The 22,261-nt window shown below is 41.7% G+C and overlaps 1 protein-coding gene across 1 annotated transcript; it reads right to left on the bottom strand.

The window, feature by feature from the left end:
• Nucleotides 1-1,312: 1,312 nt before the first annotated feature.
• Nucleotides 1,313-21,534, bottom strand: RTCB (RNA 2',3'-cyclic phosphate and 5'-OH ligase). Its single transcript, XM_036252658.1, has 12 exons — nt 21,367-21,534; nt 17,389-17,467; nt 15,690-15,757; nt 14,191-14,290; nt 11,450-11,606; nt 10,366-10,522; nt 9,249-9,408; nt 7,629-7,804; nt 6,884-7,072; nt 5,903-6,013; nt 4,343-4,462; nt 1,313-1,839 (listed from the first exon to the last, which is right to left on the bottom strand). Exons 1-12 carry the CDS (start codon nt 21,457-21,459, stop codon nt 1,732-1,734), a joined length of 1,518 nt encoding a protein of 505 aa, XP_036108551.1. The 5' UTR covers nt 21,460-21,534; the 3' UTR covers nt 1,313-1,731.
• Between the last annotated feature and the right edge of the window lie 727 nt (nt 21,535-22,261).

The raw sequence follows: 22,261 nt of genomic DNA, 5'->3' as shown, positions 1-22,261 counted from the left end.
TCTCAAATGACATATCAGGCAAGCCCAGCACAGAAGCCCACACGGACACTCGTGCTGCCTCACCCGCCAGGAGCCTGTTTCTCACCTGTAAAGCCCCCCGCCCCTAGCACTCACCTATAACTCGTACCCTGAAGTCGTCTGTGTACAACAGTCACTGGTCCAATCTGAAGGCATAAGTAACCTATAATTATTGTGTTAAGATTCCTAACTTATTTTTATTTATTGATAACTTTCAAGCTCTACCATAAAAAAAATTTTAAGTTACTGAGTGCTCAGAGTAAAGATGTGCTGTTATTTCCTATCACACATTTCTCAGAGGATGTCGGCTTTTCTCCAGCCTTTCAAATAGCATATAGAAGATATTCTAATGGGAGGAGGGGGTTGTTTTAAGTTGAGGGATAAATTATAAAAGTGTTTAAAAAATTTTAATTTGTCCTCACCCGAGGACATTTCGGCATTTATCTTCAGACAGAGCGCAAGGGAGGGAGAGAGAGAGAAACATTGATGTGAGAGAGACACATCGACTGGTCGCCACCCACATGACGCCAACCAGGGCTGGGGACAAATTGCAACCAAGGTAGGTGCCCCCAGCAGAAACTGAACCCAGGACTGTCTGGTCCACAGGCCGGCACTCTAACCGCTGAGACAAACTGGCCAGGGATATAGGAGTATTTTTTAGGGTGAGCATGCTGGGAGACAATCAGAGACCATCAACACCTACCAAAATGACAGAGGTACAAATACTAATTGTCCTAAGCTATAAAATATTAAGCACAAAATATAAACAACATATGGCAACTTTATTAGAATTTTCTCTTTTACTGGCTATTTGGACTCAACTGAGGAATTGGTAACCTATAACTCTAACATCTTCAAGGTGTCACAGCACATAACATGAAATCCAATTAGGTGGCACAAGACTAGTCAACTTGTCAACACAGCAATCATTAACATCACAGATGTGGTCGTTTCTTGCTTTTGTAACAATTTGATCACCCATGACATGACTGCTGTTGTGCAAGTTATTATTCAAGAAAAGTTTGATTAATGACAGATACCAGCTGATGCTATTTTGCAGGCTAAATCAAAACACTGCTTTATATTTCTACAACAAATTATTTTTTCTTTTGGGTCCCTATTCCTACACTGCCACACACATTCCCCCATCAATGTGTTCCATCACCCAATCATCTAATATCCTGACATGACCCCATGGACACCCTCTGAGTAAGAGTGGTATTTAGGATCTTGCTCAGTGCAGGGGAAGGGGGTAGATGGCGGATGAATGGACAAAGGGACAAAAGGAGGGCAGAAAGAAAACATTCTAAAACCTTCTCATTTGATAGACTGTTCTTCATAACACTCTCAGGATGTAAAGAGAACTTGGTGTAAAGAAGTTCATTCTGATGATTAAAGACTGTGTGACCGAGTAAGGCAGTTTCTTGAACTATTCCCACCCCCTAATAGATTTTCCTAAAACTCTGTGGGATAACCAGGGAGGAAGCATATACATCCCTTTCCACATGGGGACCATGTGACTCCTCCCAGAAGGTAATTTATAACAGTGGCTCCTGGAGCGGCAGCCAGCCTCCCTGTCAGCCATTTCGCTGGGCAGTTACTGCTGCACACGTGGGAACCTGTCAGGTCTCTGGATCTTGATGTCTAAAGAGCATTTCAGTCCACTTCCACTTCAGTAAGGGTCACTGGAGTCTGGTGGCCACAGTCAGGGCTCTACCCTTTGATGACAGCAATCGGTCTCAGTTTAATGGCCTTCTTGCTGATTCCAGCGTCATGGCAGGTGTTCACAACATCTGTCACATTCTTATAGGACTCGGGAGCCTGCAGGGGTGGGGGTTAAACATTGTGAAGTCTACTTAAATTTCACTTGTAATTAAGGTAATGCACATTAAAACAATACTGAGATTCCCTACCCCCAATCACATAAACAAAGATTAAAACGTTAATTAAATTCCGTATTGGTAAAGGGGTAGTAGAATAAATGCTATCGACTTAATATTTTTTTCTGTATTTTGCAAAAGTTCCCGAAAAAACACGTATCACTTGAATAACTTAAAAAAGCAGTAAACGTAATGGAATAAAACATGCACACTAACATTCAACTGGAAGAAAATGCACCAAACCATCCTGCCAGAGGTAATTATCTTTAGAAGGTGGAGTTACTAGAGACTTTGATTTCTGCAGGTGTCAAAATTCCTGGAATTAACATGTATTTTCACAATAAGGGAAAATTATGAGATTCATATATGTAACACTATGTGTGTGTATGCATATATGTGTATATACGTGTACACATAAATTCTGTGGATTTCTAGCAAGACCTCCGTCTTCCCTTCCTACCCACACTCACTGTCTTGCTACCACTCGAATGAATCTCATCACACACACCCTTTATCTCCATTCAAGTCAACCCAGAAAGCTCAGGTCTCCCAGACTGATTCCCATACCGCTCTGTACATGATCCTTTCTGGGCCCTCTCCTGTTATCTTCTGATTTCTGAGACTTTGCCACTGTGGCCTCTGAAACTGCTTCCACTGAGTCGAATGCAGACCCCTTTCCCTCTTCCCTTCCTTAAACATTCCCCTCACCCTTTTGTTCTGGCCGAAACGTGGATTTCCCCCGAGGATGTTACTTCTGCCTCCAACTTTCTGAAGTGGCAGCTGATTTCCCTCTGCAGCTGGGTCAAGCAATTAGGCTGAGAAGTGTGACAGGTGTCCTTGCTCTTCATGGTTCTTTCCAGACCATTCTCCTTCCTTCCTCCCCAAACACTTCCAGGTTTGAATCTTGCAGTCATCATTTATTACCACCTACCCTTTCTTGTTGCAATCATCTGCTTGAGTCTGCATCACTCCCCATCATTACGTGAAGATTTCTAGCTCCAGGCTCACTGTCACTCTCTCGCTATAATTCTGACTGATTTCAGTATCGAGGAAGAGAATCCTTGCAGTACCTTGGCTCCTTGGTTTATTGATTTCTGCTCCTTCAATGCTGCCCCAGCCATTCACTCCCTGGCTCATCCCCCAGAACTTGTCATTACCAATGACACAAGTCCTTCATTATCTGTTTCAAGCACCCCAGGCTGGTGATCACAACCTGGGTTTCCAGCTCACTCCTCTCATGTTCCATCTCTGATAACCCTTCAACCCCATGAGACCTACAATCCCTTAGCAACACCCTCAACAATCTTGCTTCTTTTTCACTGTGCTGTACACTTGCAACCCTGGTTAAAGGTAACCCAACTGTATTTCATGTTTGCTCCTCTCCATCTAAATGTACTTGTCAGCACACAACCACTGAATTTAGCTCAAGTAGTGCTGTCCTGGCAATTACCCAGAATTTCACTAAACCACTCTTTCTCTCAGGCGATTATTTCCTACCTTCTCCTGCATCCTTACTCAGTTGCTGGCCCTACTTCCTATTACACTGAAAAACTAAAAACAACCAGAATAGTCTCCAGACTCTCACTGTAACTTCTTTCCTATATGCATTCATACCTTCTCTCCTTTTAGAAAGATGAACGATCTGAGCTCCTACTGAAGACCAACCCCACCTACTTGTACACCAGACCCCATTTCCTCTCATCTATTTAAGTACACTGCTCAGTAATTCCCCCCTTTTTCTGCATCATCAATTTCTTCTTTAGATTCTTCTCAGCATGGAAACACATTAGCCAGAGTCCATGTTATCTTCTGCTCAAAACTCTCCAATGTCTTCCCATCATCTCACTCAGAGCAAGAGCAAAAGCCCTTTCGTAAAAGAAAACGCAAGGACGCACACAATCCGGCGCCCCCGCCTGTCTGACGTGGCTGCTCACAGCGGCCTCCCTGTTGTTTCCTGACCATTCAAGCACATCTCGCCTGCATGTTTGTACCTGCTGTTCTCTCCGCCTGGAAAGCTGCCCTCAGATGCCACACAGCCGTTCCCTCACGCCTCTCAGCTCTTCACCCAAACGGCACCTTGCTGCACCCTATCTGAAACCGCACCGCTCCCCATCTCTCCGTACCCCTTCCCGCTAGCACTCTGTGGCACTTACCGTCATCTAACGTGCTACGGCTTCACCACTTGGGTGTCACAAGGAGGGATTTATGCTAGTTTTGCTCACTGCAGTATTCCCAACACCGTTAGTACCTAACTAAAGCAGGTGTTTAATAATATTGTAAAACACAAAGTAAAAAATATACCAAATGTTAATTATGGTTATCTCTGGTTGGCGAAATTCTAGATGTTTTCTGTTTTGTATTTTCTAAAACCTCTTAATTAAACATGTGTTGTTCTTAAAATCAGGGGAAAAATTAAGCTGTTAAAAAGTCACTTTGTCACTTACCTCTTCCATAACCAGTTTGGGTGAGGCAACACGAATTGCGATTCCCATGTCTGCCAATTTGTCTAGGACATCCTGGAAATCTAAATTACGTCGAGATTTTGCTCGGGACAGTGCACGGCCCTAGATTGGGAAAGGAATGAACTTCACTTTATAAATCCTGAGCTATAATTTATGTTCAATCCCAGCAATTATTTAAATTCCAAGGATTATATGCCCTTTCCTTGACTTCTTTTTAAACTAAAAAAGGAGTTAAAAGACAATTCTGAACTACTATTTTATCAACCTTACTATAAGCCTTTTGTTATAAGCCCCATCACATCCTTTGGAAAACAAATTTCTATCTATATAAAGCATTTAGTATTTAAAGATTTAGTTTTCTGTTTGTAATTACCACCCATTATCAGTTCAATATAAATATGTTAACATTTAATGGTAACAGTGTGTCTGCTATCACAAAAGCTTTGCTGGCGGTTTCCGTGGTGTGGTGGTTATCACGTTCCCCTCACAAATGCTTTGTACTCTTTGTAATTTAAAACATTTTGTTAACCTTAGTATTACTGACATTTTGAATCACGTAATTTTTTGTTGTGGGGACTGTCCTGTACATTGCAGGGTGTTTATCAGTATGCCTGACTTCCACCCATAGATGCCAGCAGCAAAACTCCCTTCCCCAAGTGTGACAACCAAAAGTGCCCCAAGACATTGCTTGCTTATGTGTGAGACATCACACTGATTCTGATCACTGGGTTAAAATTAGGAGCTGGGAGGCAGCTGGAAATGAAAAAGGACCAGAGAAAAAAGTAAGATTAAAACATATTTGTCACAATCTGTGCTATGGAAAAGTATTCTAGACAGTTTCTATTTTCTACTATATCACTAGCTAAGCACTCTGGTGGATCAGAACAGGGCTTGGTAAACTGGTTTGTGAGCCAAATCTGGCCCACCACAGCTGTTTTTGTAAATAAAGTTTTATTGGAACACAGCAATGCCCATTTGTTTATGTACCGTCTATGGCGGCTTTTTCACTACAATGACATAATGGAACAGCTGCTGCAGAGACTATACAGCATCCAAAGCCTAAAATATTTACTGTCTGGTGCTTTACAGGAGTTTACCAACCCCTGGCTTAGAAGAGGCAATATGTTGATATAGTTGTGCAGTCCACCCAAGGGCTCTGATTTGCAAACAGGGAACATCTCCTAAATCTTGAGTGGACCCACACAGTAAGGAGCAAATTATGCAAATGATTAGGTCTGGTGAACGAGATAACTAGTGAAGTAAATGTGCACTAGTTACACTTGTACCAGCTATGCTACTGTGATAATTTCTCAGCCTGGACTTTGTGGACCTGCAGAGATGAGAAACCGTTACTGGCCTGACAATGACCCTGCTGGTAGAGATACTTGATGACCTCAGTTGGTTCACCAGACAGTATATATTATGGGAATAAATTAGGTAGAAGACAAGACTCAAATGCTCAATCAAGTACATTTACCTGTCAAAATGCAAAACAATGACCAAATAGAAGAGCATTTCTAAGTAAGTTTTTGTTTTCCTTACCGCTCCATGACAGGTTGTTCCAAAGGTCTCAGTCATGCCCTGTTCAGTGCCAGTAAGAACATAACTACAGGTTCCCATGGTGCCACCAATGAGCACTGGTTGTCCAGTGAGCTGAGGATGCACACAAATCAAACATGTTAAAATTTAGAACAGCACGAGCTTCTTATGTCTGAGATTTAAATTTCCTCTTGCACTAGAGGATTGTGGGAGAAATCTGAGCCTCTAAATGCATTTCTCTCACACCTTTATTGACATTATTTTGATTCTTTGACAATCGAGACGGGAGGAAAGATGAAGGGAATGAAAACGTGAGGGCCGGGAAGGCAGAAGGAAGACCATGCAAGGGCAAAGCTTTCAGGAAAGGTTATCTGGAAGAGCCATCCTGAGTGAGCGCCTGCCCTCCTCAGGCTTCAGTTTCCTCATCTGTGAAATGGGAGTAGGTTAAGGGTCTTCCTAACTCCATCAGTCATATACCAAAAGGAGAAAAATGAATAAAACATTGAGTTTAATTTTTTTTCTTTTAATACTCACCCAAGGATATTTTTTTCAATGACTTTTCAGATAAATGGGAGGGAGGGATGGAGAGAGAATGAGACAAGAGAAACACTGATGCGAGAGAGACATCAATTGGTTGCCTCCTGCATGACAGCAACTGGTGTTGGGGATCGAATCTGGAACCAAGGTATGTGCCCTTGACCGGGAATTGAACCTGTGACTCTTTGGTCCAGGGGTTGCCAGTCTAACTGCTGAGCCAAACTGGCCAGGGTTTGAGTTTAATCTTAATCCTATCTTCCAATGATTCAAAGATAATCCTAAAGTACAGATGTTTGAGGGTGAAATCTCTGTTCAGAGATGAGAAATCCCTGTTCTCATGGATGAGATTTCCTTCCCACGAATGCTGCTTTCCTGTTTAAATTCACTGTATTTAGAACTACCCGCGTCATGCACCCACTGCCAGAAACCAGATGACTTAGCACGTACTTGGTAGTCAACGGCAATGAGAGGGTGGTGAGGAGGGAAAGCTCGGGTGGACCCCTTTCGGTGTACTAACAGGGTCCGCTCCTTTCCGTCCACCACATGCTGTTCCACCTTGGCGATATTGTGAGAAACGTCATAGATCACGTGCAGGTCCAAGTCATCAGGGGTTGTGTTGAAGACCTTGGCAAAAGCCTAAGAGAAAAAGTTTAAGTTAAACGCAGCCAGAACCAGCTCTTCCGAATTTATCTTACCGATTCCAGCTAGTCTGTTACTCAGGGGAGTGAGGGATTTAAGAGTTCAAAAATAGCAGTATTATTAATCTTCACAAAAAGGACAAAATCCGTCATTTAGACCACAAAGAAATTACATTTCCTAAATTCCAACTTTGGCTGAAAAGCTGCTTGGCTAATTTTTTTTTATTGTTCAAAGTATTACAGATGTCCCCCTTTTCCCCACTGACCCCCTCCTCGCCTGGCTACTCGACCCCACCCTTCAGAACTGATTCTTCCTCAGCCCTTTGAATCTTAGTGAATGGCACTTCTAGCCTCTCTGCTACTCAAGGAAAATTCCAGGTATAATGTTGCCTTTCTTCTTCCCTCATTCCCACCTGATACTCTGCTTATTTATTTCAAGGAGATACCAGTATTTTGAATATTTATTATATAAAATTTCAAAACCAAAATTTACAGGCTCTGATTTGACTACACTGTTTCAAAGCACGTTAACTTCATCATGCAACTTCAAGTACCTGACGGGTCAAGAAGGTCATGGAAGAGCGGTTGACCCAGGCATAGTTCCCAGCCGCTGCCATTCCCTTTAGGTAGTCCTGACCCTCTGGAGAAGCGATTCGAGCACAAGCCAACTGACGGTCATTGACTATAATCTTGTCTCTCTTCATGGCTTTTTCCATAGCAACCAGGGCATCTGGAACAAGAGAGTAACAAGTCCAAACCAGCCAGATTTCCTTAAATAATTCAGGTTTATTGAAGAAAGCTGGGCTATATTTAAACACATTCTATAAAACAAACAAACAAAAAAACAAGTAAAACACAACTTTCCCTTTGAAGTGTTTCTGGGTTCATCTATTTGTGATGATATATTACTGGTTCTTTTCTGTCAGACCTGCGACACAAACTAAGAGGATAACATCCTCCCTCTAGGAACTGGTAAGGGAAACGAGATGTATATGCACAGCAACAACAAGATTGGGAGTCAGTTACTCCCTTCTTGGCATGTGAATGAGTCAAAACAGAAGAGGTAAATACATTTTATCATCATGGTTTTAAAAAATAATTTTCAGTGACTTAGTGTAAAGAACTGGATACAAGTTGCTAGATCTTCTGCAGGAAAATCAAATCCATGACAAAGTGTAGAGAAGTACTCAGCAAAAAGTTCAGAAATACTAGTCAATGGTCCATATATTTGATAGATGACATGTTCTAATGGGCCAGGCTAGCACAAACAATTAAATTCCCACAGGATGAAATGTGTATACAAGAATGAACTATAATATGCAATTTAAAGTTTATAATAACTTCCATGTCTCTGTAACTTTTCATATATTCATAAACCCTTTCACACAACCTACAAATTATTCAGAGAGATCTTACTATTTCCCTGCCTCCTACTTTTTTTTTTTGGTACGTGCCCCTGGCGGGGACTCTCTGGTCCACAGGCCAATGCTCCAACCGCCGAGCCAAACTGGCCAGGGCCCCTGCCTCCTGCTTTTGTTCATGCTCTCTCTTGGTCATCAATGTCCTTTGTGTATGACTGTCCCAACTGCAAACATTATGTGTTCACGAAACCATCTCTAAATCCCCGAAACGTTTTTCCTTTGTCTCTTCTATAATAACCAATCACTACCTTCTGTCTTTACTCTTTTTTAAATGAACGTTGCATCTCTTTTATGAGACAATGTGAGGACAGAGTCCTTGCCTATTCCATCACCGAATCCACTGTGACACCTAATCAATACAGGTATCTAAGACATATCTGCTGAATTAATGTGTACAACATAAACTCTACAACTTAAGGTTCTTCTTGTTCTTTCTCGGTCAGATAACAGGAAGAGTAAACAAAGTAACTGGAGCCAATATTTATTGAGTACTAATAAGCATCAGACACTGATGTAAGTACTTTACATATGTTACTTCATTTAATCTATGACACCATATGAAATAATTATTATTTCCCTTTTTTTCAGACAAGGAAGTTAAAGCCCAGTGAAGTTAATTTGTTTGAGGTCTAGTTAGAAGAACCAGGGTAAATCTTACACAGTATAGTTTCAGAGCTTTCTTTCTTAAATCTCTATATGGTTTCCCATAAAATGTATGTTTGCACCACACCAAAAATTAGGTCCAGAATATACCTGTGGCTACTTGGTGGCCCAAGCCTCTGCTTCCACTGTGGATCATCACACACACCTGTCCTTTATGGTCAATGCCCATCTTCTTAGCAGCATAGTCATTGAAAATCTCATCCACAACCTGGATTTCTGCATAGTGGTTACCTGCCCCCAGCGTCCCCAACTGCAAATATAATAATGTCTGATAAAATAGATTCTATTCTGATTTTTTAAAAATCCATTTAAAAAGCAAACAGGTAAAAAACAACCAATAACAAAAACAAACAAAAAAGTCATACAAATATTGTTTTATGTACAAAAATACTTCTAAACCTTAGAGATACTTTACTTATTTAAAGCAGTATTTCACACAACAGAAATAAGACAAAGCAGCTCCTGAAGTTTATTGTATCATTATCTGCTTGAGGTACACACATATCAAAAGCTCCATAAACCAAAACCCATAACATTAAATGACTCAAAGGACATTTTAAACATCATTGAGAGAAGGGTCAAATCTTGGGATGAACATCTATGAGTTCACTGACACCATTATCCAACACTGAAAGCGTATGTCCCTTAACTGGAGGTAACAGATAACTTGGGGAGCCAGAGGGCAGTGCTCGAAGAGTTTTTAGGAGTTGCCTAGCTTTAACTATCCCAGTTTTCAGATATGGAAATGAGACCCAGGTAGGCAAAAGAGACTTGCCCAAGGTCACAGTGATTTAATAGCAAAGCTTTCAAAATTAGCTGTAAGTTTAAAATATCTGGTATACTCTTATCTCATGGACATCATGAAATGACAAGGCATCTTTTTGCCTTAGACATGAGAATACTTTCAGCCAAATCTTAGATTGTCAAAGTATGCACATATGCAAGTTTAATATACATTTAATGCCTGATCCCATTTTCTCCCATCCACTTCTAATTCATATCTTGTTTTATCTTATGAACACCGACGAGCTCCTGATAGCTTTTTAAAAGAGTAAGAACAAAGCATAAACAAACAAATTTGTGCTCGTTTTGATATACTGTGAAAAAACCTGGGGAGGTAATTTCTAACACAGAAAACACTTTTCTCCACCACCAAAACCAAATTATGAAAAATATGAACACGTTTCCCCTCCAACGTGAGTGTTACCTGAGGAAGACCTCTCTTTTTGGCCCTCGAAGAGACCTTATTGGGGTCGGCTTGCAGCATTCTTCCATACTCCTCACAGTGCTCCTTGTCTTCAGCCCAGGCGTAGCCTTCTCTTAGCGACCAGTCCACACCCATCTCCAAGGCCTCTTCCAAGTCTCTGAGTGAGTAATAGGGTGCTGGTCATTTCATAGTCAAGGCAGATCAAAACCTAAGCACAACCACATCTCAAAGGGCAGAGGAAATGCTACGTTTATTGACTGTCGCCTGAGTACCAGGCAGTTTACTGACTGTCCCCCGTGTACCAGGCATTGTGCTAGATACCAAGTTTATGCTCTCAACCACTCTAGTCTTCTGAGGAAAGCAGTTACATAAATAATTGCAATATAAAATAGTAAATGCCATATTAGAGAAAATAGTTCTTTCCTGACATTTATCTAGCCCTTCATTTATATTTTTCAAATCTTATTTACATGAAAGTTGCCTCTCTGATCCTGAATTCTATGAGGTGGTGATCCAGCAGCCAAAGAAAACTTATAACCATAATCAGATATCTACCATTAACTTTACTACCTGCCTTCATTAATAATTCATGAAAAATTAGTCAAATAATAAATAAAGCTAAATATCTTCAGGTGATACAGGTTAAATATTAAGTTCTATTCCTACCATCACAGAAGTATTATGTGGCTTTACTGCACCTGCATTTTGAAGCTGAGGTGCACATACATTAAAATCCCCAGAAGGAAAAAGCTTTGATCGTCATCTAAGGTCCAGGCCTCTTCCGAAACAATGCCAGGACAGATTGCAATGTTCAATGTTCCCACCCTGCTACAGCGTATTTCAAACATTATTAGGACAAAATTCCTATCTAAAATATTTATAAAAACGAGTGAAGTTTATTTATACGCTCCAGGTATGCTTTTCAAAGTGGGCTGGCCCTCATGCTTAAAAAACCAATTCATTATCATTTCCTGAAAAGAGGCTGAACAAGCCCCATCTCCTAAGTGTCCTGCATTGGAAATGAGTGTGAGGGTCTTGTGGGTATTATTTCTCTCACTCCATTTATTGCAAACTGTGCTCTTACTTGGCGTTCATTGGGATGACACCCTTTGATCCCACCCCAACAGGAATGTGGTCAAACATAGCTTGGGCAAGCTGCTCCTTCACAGGCTGGACATCACTTTCATCTAAATTGGTTCTTAGCAAGCGAACACCGCAGTTGATGTCAAATCCGACACCACCTACAAAACAGAATAATCAGTTAAATATTAGGAAAACCATTGTTACCTGTGGTGAAGGTTTAAAAGACAGCCATTCTTTAAAAAATAACTTTTATATATAGTAGCCAATAAAGTGGTTCTCTGTGGGTCAAGCCTGATGATCTGAAAACAATTTAAAGCAAAGGACATACTAAGGGTACTTTGTAGGCCAGAGAAGCAATAATGAACAACGAGGAACATCTAGACCAGAGATTAAAATGTGGATTATGTGTTTCTTCTTTTTCTTGATCACTCTTGTTGGAGGTTTATGAATTCTAATAGGTTTTTCAAAGAACCAATTTTTGGCTTTGTTGATCTTTTCTGTTTGTTGTTTCATTAATTGTACTCTTCTCTATGTCCATCTTAATACTTTTTTTGGGTTTTTAATTTGTTGTTCTTTCTCTAACTTTTTGAAATGGATGCTTATATCATTGATATTTCAACCTTTTTCTTTTCTAATTTGTGCATTTAAGGCTATATATTTCTGTCCAAGTATTACTTTAACAGTAACTCAAAATTTTTAGACATAAGTATTTTTTATTAATATTAAGTTATTTTGTATTTCTTTTATTTAAAAAAGTTTTGTTTTCTTTATTGACTTTTTAGAGAGAGAAAGAAACATCGATGAGAGAGAACATCGACTGGCTGCCTCCTGCCTGACCCCCACTAGGGACTGGACCCACAACCTGGGCATGTGCCCTGACCTGACCGGGAATCGAACCGGTGACCTCTTGGTGCATGGGTCTATGCTCTACCACTGAGTCACACTAGTTGGGCTTATTTTGTATTTCCATTATGATTTTTGACCCGTAGGTTACTTAAATGCATAGTGTTAAATTTATAAATATATGAGGTTTCAAAAAAAGTTTTGTTGTTGTTAATGATTTCTAACTTAATTCCACTGTGGTAGGAGTATCCTCTATATCAGTGGTTCTAAAGTGTGGTCCAGAGATCTTTTCAGGTCTAAGACTAACTGTAAAATAATGCTAAGATATTATTAGCCTTTTAAGCTTATTCTCCAGTGTACAGTAAAATTTTCCAAAGACTACATGACATTTGATACCATGTTTTCTCTGATGGATAATGAAATATGTACTTGTATGTTTATTGTTTTAGAAATATCTCAGCTTTGAAATTTTTTTTTGGGGGGGTACGTGCCCCTAGCGGAAACCGAATCCGGGACCGCAGGCCGACGCTCCAACTGTTGAGCCAAACCAGCCAGGGCAGAAATGTCTCAGCTTTAATGTCTAGTAAGGTAAACATTGATAAAAGTCTTTGAGATCAACCCTCAAAACATTTTAAGAGTGTAAAGGGGTCTTGAGTCCAAAATTTCTGAGAACTGCCTCTCTATGATTTCAATGCTTTGAAGTTTGAGACCAGCTTTCTGGCTCAACACCTGGTCAATTTTTGTAAATGTTGTGTGCACTTGGAAAAAATGTGTCTTCTGTAGTTCTTAGACGCACTGTAATGTGTGCACACACACAACCATGCACGTAGATTAGAGGCCAAGGTGCCAAGTTTGTCAACTGCATTGTTCAAATCATCTATATCCCTCCTAACTGAAATCTGCCATCCCTCAAGAGAAAAACAGTGTTAAATGTGCAGCTCATGTATTTTTATTTTCTTTTTCTCTGGATTGTAGCCTCACCAATTCTTACTGCCGTAATAGCTTTCCTATGCCCTCAAACAGATTAAAATTTCTTTTATTCAGCCTTTCTTGTTATTCTCAACAAAGGATTAATCTGAAACAGTCATGCTCACCATTGCCAGAGGCAGAACTCTCAGGATGTAATTTATACTTCTTTTTATCCCCAGACTCTTAAAGCAAAGATGTTACTTCTGATGTAAAATGTTTGCAGTGAAAGCACCCACAGCAGATAAGACATACACCACTGGAGGTGAATAATGATGACAATAAAGGCAACATCTAGTTGCCTTTGTGCCCAGCACTGTTCCAAGTACTTTATACAGCTTCACTCATTTTTTTTTTTTAAACTTTTTTTTCTTCATTGACTTTTAGAGAGAGGGGGAGGGAGAGAGAGAGAGGGAGAGAGAGAAACATCAGTGAGAGAGAAAATCAATTGGCCGCCTCCTGCATGTCTCCCACTGGGGATCAGACCCACAACCTGGGCAAGTGCCCTGACTGGGAATCAAACCGGTGACCTCTTGGTGCATGGGTCAATGCTCAACCACTGAACCACACCAGCCGGGCAACAGCTTCACTCATTTAATCCTTACAATAATGCTCAAATTTGCCCAAGAGGTAACTGGGACATAAAGACACATAATTTGCCAGAAAAGTGTTCCAGTCTGTTTTGTAGCCAATGTCTGAATAGTGCCTGGCATATAGTAAAAGCCTGAAGAATTCTCATAAATATAAGCTTTACTTGGTATTTTAATAGCCTCTGAGTGTCCACAATTAATTCTGTCAGTAAATGAGGAAACGAAATGATAGCGTTAGATGAGGCAGAGATGCACACACAGGAAGCAGTCATGCTCTAGTTCGGAGAGGTGATGACACACTGAGAAGAGCTACAAACTTGACAGCAGCATGCCGTCACCTTACCTGGGGACACCACTGCTTCAGGGTCATTCATATCGAAGGCTGCCATATTCCCAATAGCAAACCCATAACCTGAATGGACATCAGGGAGCCCGATAGATCGCTGAAAGACAATGAGAAAATGAAACACAGCTTTCTCCACCTGGCACTCTGGCTGTCTGATAGGCCTGATACTGATCCTCAAAGAGGCTGCAGGCTAAAGCCTTCCCCAAATCAAGATCCTAGTTTCATCAAGTATTGTCTACTGGTGAAAATTAGGTGTAAAAACTCCTACTCATGAAGGTACCACAGTGGAGGAAATCCTTCTTACAATGTCTGATCATTAACGAAGGAACCCTAAAACAGGAAAGCCTCAGCACAACGCGACACAGGAGGACCCCAGACTAACTTGGATGTATTATCACATTTTTTTTTTTATCCTCACCCAAGGACATTTTTAAAATTTTTTGTTCAGATAGAATGGGAGGGAGAGAGAGGAAGAGAGAGAGAGAGAAACATCAACGTGAAGGGACACATCGAGTGGTTGCTACCCGCATGACCCAACCAGGGCCGGGGACAAACTGCAACCGAGGTGCATGCCCCTAGTGGGAACCGAACCCGGATCTCTCTGGACCACAGGCCGACGCTCTAACCGCTGAGCCAAACCGGCCAGGGCTGTATTATCACATTTTAAAGACATTAAAAGATAGACACTGACAAACTGTGGTCATGTCAGGTTAAAAATATCCAATTTATACAGGTCCTTAGTGTTTAAGCAACCACAGACAAATACCATCCATTTAGTGGTATGAATACTATATACTTTCTAAATCTGGGACCTGGAAAGGGATCCTAACTCAGATGAATGCAAGTCAAACATGGTGAGGATTTATGGAGACACGAAGACACTATGAGTTCTTCATATACATAAGCTATCTCTTTTTATCCCCCTCCCCCACCCCATTGCCCAGCATAGTAACTGGCCTAAAGACCTCAAAAAAAAAGGTCTGAAGAATTGATTCATTTTAACACATGTCTGTAATGGTGGAATCTGAACGTTAGGTTGCAGAGGGAGCCCACTTGTACTACCCAGTTTTATCTCTGTCATCGTCAATCATGTCCAGAATAGCTATACTGTCCTCTCTCCCTCTCCTCAGTTCCAACCCTTAAATTTCTTTCCATTCCTTCTCCAACCATCCTCTTAAATAAGTCACAGTGAAAACTACAATGGTGGTATACTAATCTAAAAAAAATGATATACAACGACACACACACACACACAAAAGAACACATTAAAAACTACTTCAAAGGTTTTCAAGTTCTTACAGACTATAGCCAAAGGCAACTAGAACCTGTGTGTTATTCAGGCGCAATTATTTCTTTATGTCCCATGGTTATTTCTAGATGTTCAAAGGTCGCTGTCTAAATGACACCACTCTCTGTTAGGCATGGCGATTCATCCATTCCCCAACTGTTAGGCTAAGAAAAAATGTAAATGATTAAAACTCTGAACATGGACTCACATGAACAATCCCAGGCAGGGCTGCCACATTGCCAATTTGTTTCATGGCAGGCAGGAAGCCACCAACACCTGAAGGCAAAAATTCAAAATCAGAAGAGCACACATTTGATTTTTATAAGTACATTCATGCATTTCTAGACCACGCTGCACGAGGGAAGGGATCAGGGCTACTGAAACAAAGCACAGACGGATGCTGGAGATGGAAGTGTGAAGGCAGCACGTGTGCAGAAATGTATTGAGGGCAGCCAGGCTGATGACAAACACCTGTCGGTGTTCTGCAAACCAGGAAAGGTTGTCTGCAAATGTACTGGGAGATGTAAAACATAACTATTAAACATTATGTTGTCAATATAAAAAATGTATTCTTTCACAGTTCACATTGTTTAGCAAAAACATCCACATTGGTTTCACTCTAAGTGACAAAGAACGGCAATGTGGAGCTGGGTTAAAAGTCAGGGGACCAAAGGTTCTAGTCCCAGCTTTGTCACTGGTTGCTGTGTCGCTTCAGGCAAGTCAACAAACCCTGGCAGAATGTGGGTGGGATTTAGTTTGTTGATCTAAAAAAATAAAAGAATTAATTTTATTTAAAAAAAATATTTTTCCTTTATTGATTTTAGAGAGAGAGGAAGAGAGGGACAGAAACACTGATGAGAGAGAACATCTGGACTGTGTGCCCCCCACTGGAGACCTGGCCCACAACCTGGGCAAGTGCCCTGACTGGGAATTGAACCGGCAACCTCTTGGTGCATGGATCAATGCTCAACCACTGAGCCACACCAGCCGGGCTAAAAGGGTTAATTTTAGATTTCAATTCCACCATCTCTACTAGAGCTTTGTATAAGAGCTTTCATATATTCATCTCTAAACCTCTCTGTAGTCCTACAAAATAGGTGTAATAAACTCTCTTTTATAGATGAGATAACTGAAATTAGGTGAGGCTAATCAGACTACTGGTTAAAAATACTGACTTTGGAATCAGGTACTCCTGGGTCTGAAACCTGGCTCTGTCACCAAGAAGTTGTGCAACCTTGGACAAATTAACATGACTTAGCCTCACTGAACCTTGATTCACACATCTTTAAAATGGAGACAGTATCTTCCTCTTAGAGTTACTCTAAGAATTACATGAGATAACCTAAATAAAACACCTAGTAAAGTGCCTGGCCCACAGTAAGTGCACAATAAATGGTTGCTCTTACCATTATCCAAGGTTAGCTTAAAAACCAACCAGGTCCATCCAACTCCAAATGGTTTCTACCTGGTCAGGTAGCTAATAATATAACCACAAATAATTTTGTTTTTTAAATCATCACCTGAGGATATTTTTTCACTTTTGTTCAGATAGAGTGGGAGGGAGAGAAAGGAAGAGAGGAAGAAACATCGATGTGAGACACATCAACTGGTTGCCTCCTGCACGACCCCAACCAGGGCTGGGGACGAACCGCAATTGAGGTACGTGCCCTTGACTGGAATCAAACCAGCAACCCGTTGGTCTGTGGGCCGATGCTCTAACTGTCAAGCCAAACTGGCCAGGGCTAGAGTTTTTTGTTTTTTTTTTTTTGGTCTTATTTCAAGTCTTGGTCATTTCTTGACAATGTTTTTGTATTTTTTAAATAATGTACTACCTGAATTATCATATTTCTCAGGCTACAGGGAAGACACTACTTACATTACCACACGTAAAATTCTAATGTACTTACCGCCACCTCGACAGGCATTCCTTAATTCCTCAAACATTAATTTTTCCAGGGCATCATTCACATAGAAAACTCCTTCAACCTGGTACCAAAGAAAATGAGAAACTGTCTGAGTACACGTATATGATTACAGACACTGGATAGAATACAAATACTGTATGCAATATTCACTTTGCTTTACTATTTATAAAGTATTTTCACATTACCTTAAACAAGCAGAAAACTTCTTATCAAAAAGTACAAGATGTTCCCATCCTTAAATACAGTTGCCCCCGAACAATGTGAGGGTTTAAGGCACTGACAACTGGCTCCCTCCCCACCTGCCACGCAGTTGAAAATCCATGTGTAACTTTTTGTTGTTGTTGTTAATCCTCACCGGAGGATATGTTTTCCATTGACTGTTTTTTTAAGAGATATAGTAAGGGAGGAAGGGAGGGGGACAGAGAAAGAAACATCAAGGTGAGAGAGACACAAAGATTGGTTGCCTCTCGCACATGCCCTGACTGGGCTGGGGATCGAAACTGCAGCCCTTCAGTCCATGGGCTGACACTCTAACCACTGACCCACTCCAGCCAGGGCTGTGTATTACTTTTGACTCCCCCAAAACTTAACTATGAATAGCCCAACTATTGGCTGGAAGCCTTACTGATAACATGAACAGCTGATTAACACATATTTTGTACATTATATATCTTCACTTACTGTATTCTTACAGTGAACTAGAGAAAAAAATATTAAGAAAATCATAAGGGCCCTGGCCAGTTTGGCTCAGTGGTTGGAGCATTGGCCTATGGATCAGAGTCCCAGGTTTGGTTCCCACTAGGGGCACATACAAAAAAAAAAAAAGAAAATCATAAGGAAAATACATGTATAATATTTATTGAAAAAATCTGTGTATAAATGGACCCATACATTTCTTTTTTTTTTTTTCTTTTTTCTATTTTTTGTTCAGGTAGAGTGGGAGGGGGAGAGAGGAAGAGAGAGAGAAACATCGATGTGAAAGGGACACATCGAGTGGCTGCCACCCACACAACCAACCAGGGCCGGGGACAAACTGCAACCGAGGTACATGCCCCCAGCGGGAACCGAACCCGGGTCTCTCGGGACCACAGGCCGACACTCTAATCGCTGAGCCAAACCGGCCAGGGCGACCCATACATTTCAAACCTGTGTTGCTCAAGGGTCAACTGTGTATCTTAAAAATGTATATTTTGAAATGTTCACAAATTGTTTTTATTCATTCTCCTACTCTCAAAGCCACATTTAAGAATTTCACAGGTAAAAAACTTTGTATCTGTGATAAAGTCTTCCAATTGCTCTCACTGCCAAAAGGTATTTTGTGTTTCTAAAATACCAATGGATTTAGTGTGGCGATTGCCAGGAGAGAGGTGGGGTAGGGGGAGGTAGAAGAGGGTAAAAGGAGGATAAATGGTTATGGATGGAGACTTGACTTGGGGTGGTGAACCACAACATAGTGTACAGATGATGTGTAGTAGAATTGTGCAGCTGAAACCCGTATAACTTTGTTAACCAGTGTCACCCCAATAAATTCAATAAAAATGGGGGGAAAATCAATGGATTTCAAAAAATCAGATGAATCAAAATTTTAAATTCCAAACATAAAACTGCCGTCATCTAACTTCAGTGTACTTTTTTTGTGCTTAAGACAACAAGCAGCACATTGCACTTTATTGTGTCGTATGGTGATTTATAAGTCTGTACTTAGGTAAATGGTGAGTAAAACAAAATTTAACGTGTAACTATGTAGTTGTGTGTTCAGTTCTATAACTGCTATAATCCTAAGAGGATAAAGAAGTTTGATAAAGGGGCACACAAAAGGCAAATAAAGATACACTTATTAAATTATCAAAGGCCAGAACATTTTTATCAGAGATCAAATATTATGAAGGAACTGGCGAGTAAAGAAGAATCAAAGATTTAACACTCAATCATCCAGACAAGTAAATTTCTTTCATCAGAAAGATGACTTCTACATCTTACCACAGCATGAATAACACCACCAGTTGACAGAAAATATCTTTAGTACAATTTCTTTTTTTTTTTAAATCCTCACCTAAGGACAGTTTTCCATTTTTTGTTCAGATAAAGTGGGAAGGGGGGAGAGAGAAACATCGATGTGAAAGGGACACATCGAGTGGCTGCCACCCACACACACAACCCAACCAGGGCCGGGGACAAACCGCAACTGAGGTACTTGCCCTTAGCGGGAACCAAACCCGGGTCTCTCTGGACTGCAGGCTGACGCTCTAACCGCGGAGCCAAACTGGCCAGGGCTCTTTAGTACAATTTCAAAGGGTAACATTAATTCCCCAACCGTTTACTGAGGACTTATGTGTCGGGTACTACACCGGGCACGAGGGGAGACAAAAAATATGCAAGATCCTGCTTGAGGGGCTTCTGGCTAGGATGCAGCCCAGACAAGGGATTTAAGAGCACAGTGAGGCAAGTGCTGTTAACAGAAGTACACAGTGCTATGAAGAATCTGATGAAGAAGTGGCTCAATGGTTTAGGGAGCCCGGGGAAGCTTCACCCGTTGCACACTTTTTGTTCATTCTGCTATTAGCTGAGTTGGTTCTTTAAAGATGAGCTATCACTGGAACAGCAGCACATTTAGGAGCTGAACACACAGATAACAGAGATTGCAGGGGAGTGGTTTTGGGAGCATGTGAGTCTTGTGGGGGGGAATGGAGATTACAAAACAAAGGACAATTATTCGTGTGAAATTCATGACTCTCATGAGAATGGGAATACAATGTCAGTCTGGCATAGCTGTCAGCAACCTTTAAAAAGCAATTCAAGATCCCAATTCCCCTTTCTCAAGGGACAGACGGTAGTAAAGTGTGGTACAAAGAGGTGAACCAGAAGTGCCTAGCAAAATCCGACTTTCTGTTAGAATGAGTAGCAGTGTGCCTCCAAAGGTAAGCCAGATGGCTGCCAAACAACGACTGTGTGTGTTACCATCTCTTCATGATGATTGTGTCACGGTCATTTTTATTTTCTACTTCTTCATTCAGGGAACAACCATGCACTGAAACCGGCCAGGTGGAAAACAGGAAAAAGGAGGCTTTAGGACTGTGGGCCTTCGCTGGGGACACTCAGTAAGTTTTGATATTGAATAAAAAGATGGAGTGACTATCAAGAACTTCTACCAAGACAGGATGTGCACCTGTATGACCCCTTAAAGGCTTTCAAAAGCCATTTAACAACACACACACCAAAACCTCACAAATGCCTTCCTTGTTTCTCTACTTTAATGGAAGATAATGGGCACAGATGGCAATGAAGCCCCAGAGATGCAGGCAGCCCCGGCTTCCCAACTCTCTGGTTTGGACTCCCCAGTCTCCATCCTATCAGAGGAAGTAGTGACTGTGCCTTAAGGTCCTTCTGCGAAGTGAATATTAAAACAAACAATACCCGCCCTGTGAATGTTCTAGGCTGTTTCAAGGAACAAAACCGTTTTGTCAAAAACCAACGCGGAGCAGAGAGTGTTAAAAACTGGCTCAGCGAACACAGATCTGTAAAGGTCACTTAAATGGCCAGCATGGCTCGCAGGCATGGAGTTCCAGTCCCAGCCACTGGACCCCGGGCTGGCTGTGCCAGCTGGTAAAGGCGGCTACCGTCTCTGAAGCTCGGGAATGCGGCACCTCTCCCGGCCCGTCTGTGACCTACATACGGGGGGAAACGGTTCGCGAACGCCAACTATGTACTTGGAAACCCTAGAGACACATCCCCTTCGCCACCCACGTGATTTGGGGGCCTCTCCTGCGAGCAGCCGAGGCAGCACAGGTCGGGCAGTCCTGAGGCCAGAGAGCAGCGGGAGAAACTCTGCTGCGGGCGGGGCGGCTCCAGGGATAGCGGGGTGTCGGGAGGGCGAGCAGGAGGCTGCGCCGGGTGGCCGCGGAGGCGCCGCGGGCCCCAGCCGGGAAGACCCCCCCACCGGGTCTCGCTTCCCCCCCTCACCTGCATGTTGGGTACGAAGCCCTTCTTGATTCTCCAGCAATTTTTATCGATCTTTTCCAAGAACTGCAGCTCATCGTTGTAATTGCGACTCATGGCGGCGACCACGGTAGCAACTCCCGGCACCGCTTCGAGAGGAGATGCCGCGCTGTCCCGTTGCCTGAAGCACCACCTTCCGGAACTCAACGCGCCTGCGCGGCTGGCTCCGCGGCAGGATGGGCTACGGCAAGTGCCGAGGCTCTAAACGCGTTGCACTACCGCTTTTCTCTCACTTAAGTTAGACTGCCCTCTAGTGTTTACCTTTCGGATATTTACTAGTCATTGTCTTCCAGGCTAAAGCTAAGCTAGCTAAATCCGGTAGTTTTTAGTGTGATCCAGCTATTTTTTGTGTTGGAAATGCTTGTAATACTGAATAACGTGCTGAATCTGGGTCGGGTCCGGCTGCTCTAACGAATAAATCAGATTGGAGTTTCATCCCCAGCAGTGACGGGAGAAAGATGTCTGCAGCTAAGATGAACATGTTTAAATAAATATCACAAACTGAACATCTGTAATGTTTCAGAATGAATTTGCAGATATACCTTGAATAGCTTTTATGGCAGGAAAGAGCACCCCAAAGAATGAAACGTGATGGTTTTATTACAAAAAATACTTACGGGGGCAGCTATTATGGCCAGATGGGTGCTGCAGAATGAGTCCATGCCAGTCTCTGTGGATAGCTGGGGCTTCCCAGTCTGGCATTCCCGGGTGACAGTACTGTATGATCATACTTTACTTCACAGTGTCTTTTGTTCAGAGTAATAAGTGAGCATTAAGTGATTGCAGTTTCTAGTCCTACCTCTCGTAAACAACAGTGACTTTGGAATCAGAAAGACTTGTATTGAACTTCTACCTTTGC

This window comes from Molossus molossus, unplaced genomic scaffold (genome assembly GCF_014108415.1).
Source record: "Molossus molossus isolate mMolMol1 unplaced genomic scaffold, mMolMol1.p scaffold_m16_p_10, whole genome shotgun sequence".
NCBI lineage: Eukaryota > Metazoa > Chordata > Mammalia > Chiroptera > Molossidae > Molossus > Molossus molossus.
Note: the sequence above shows the minus strand (reverse complement) of the source record. Positions and strands in the feature narration are given on the sequence as shown.

Excerpts from the sequence above, each read along its gene's own strand:
- RTCB (XM_036252658.1), bottom strand. The coding sequence starts at position 21,459 with ATGAGTCGCAATTACAACGATGAGCTGCAGTTCTTGGAAAAGATCGAT. Across the intron at positions 17,468-21,366 it reads GCTTCGTACCCAACATGCAG|GTTGAAGGAGTTTTCTATGT; the intron begins GTGAGGGGGGGA and ends CTTTGGTACCAG. Across the intron at positions 6,014-6,883 it reads TCATTGCCGTTGACTACCAA|CTCACTGGACAACCAGTGCT; the intron begins GTACGTGCTAAG and ends GTGCATCCTCAG.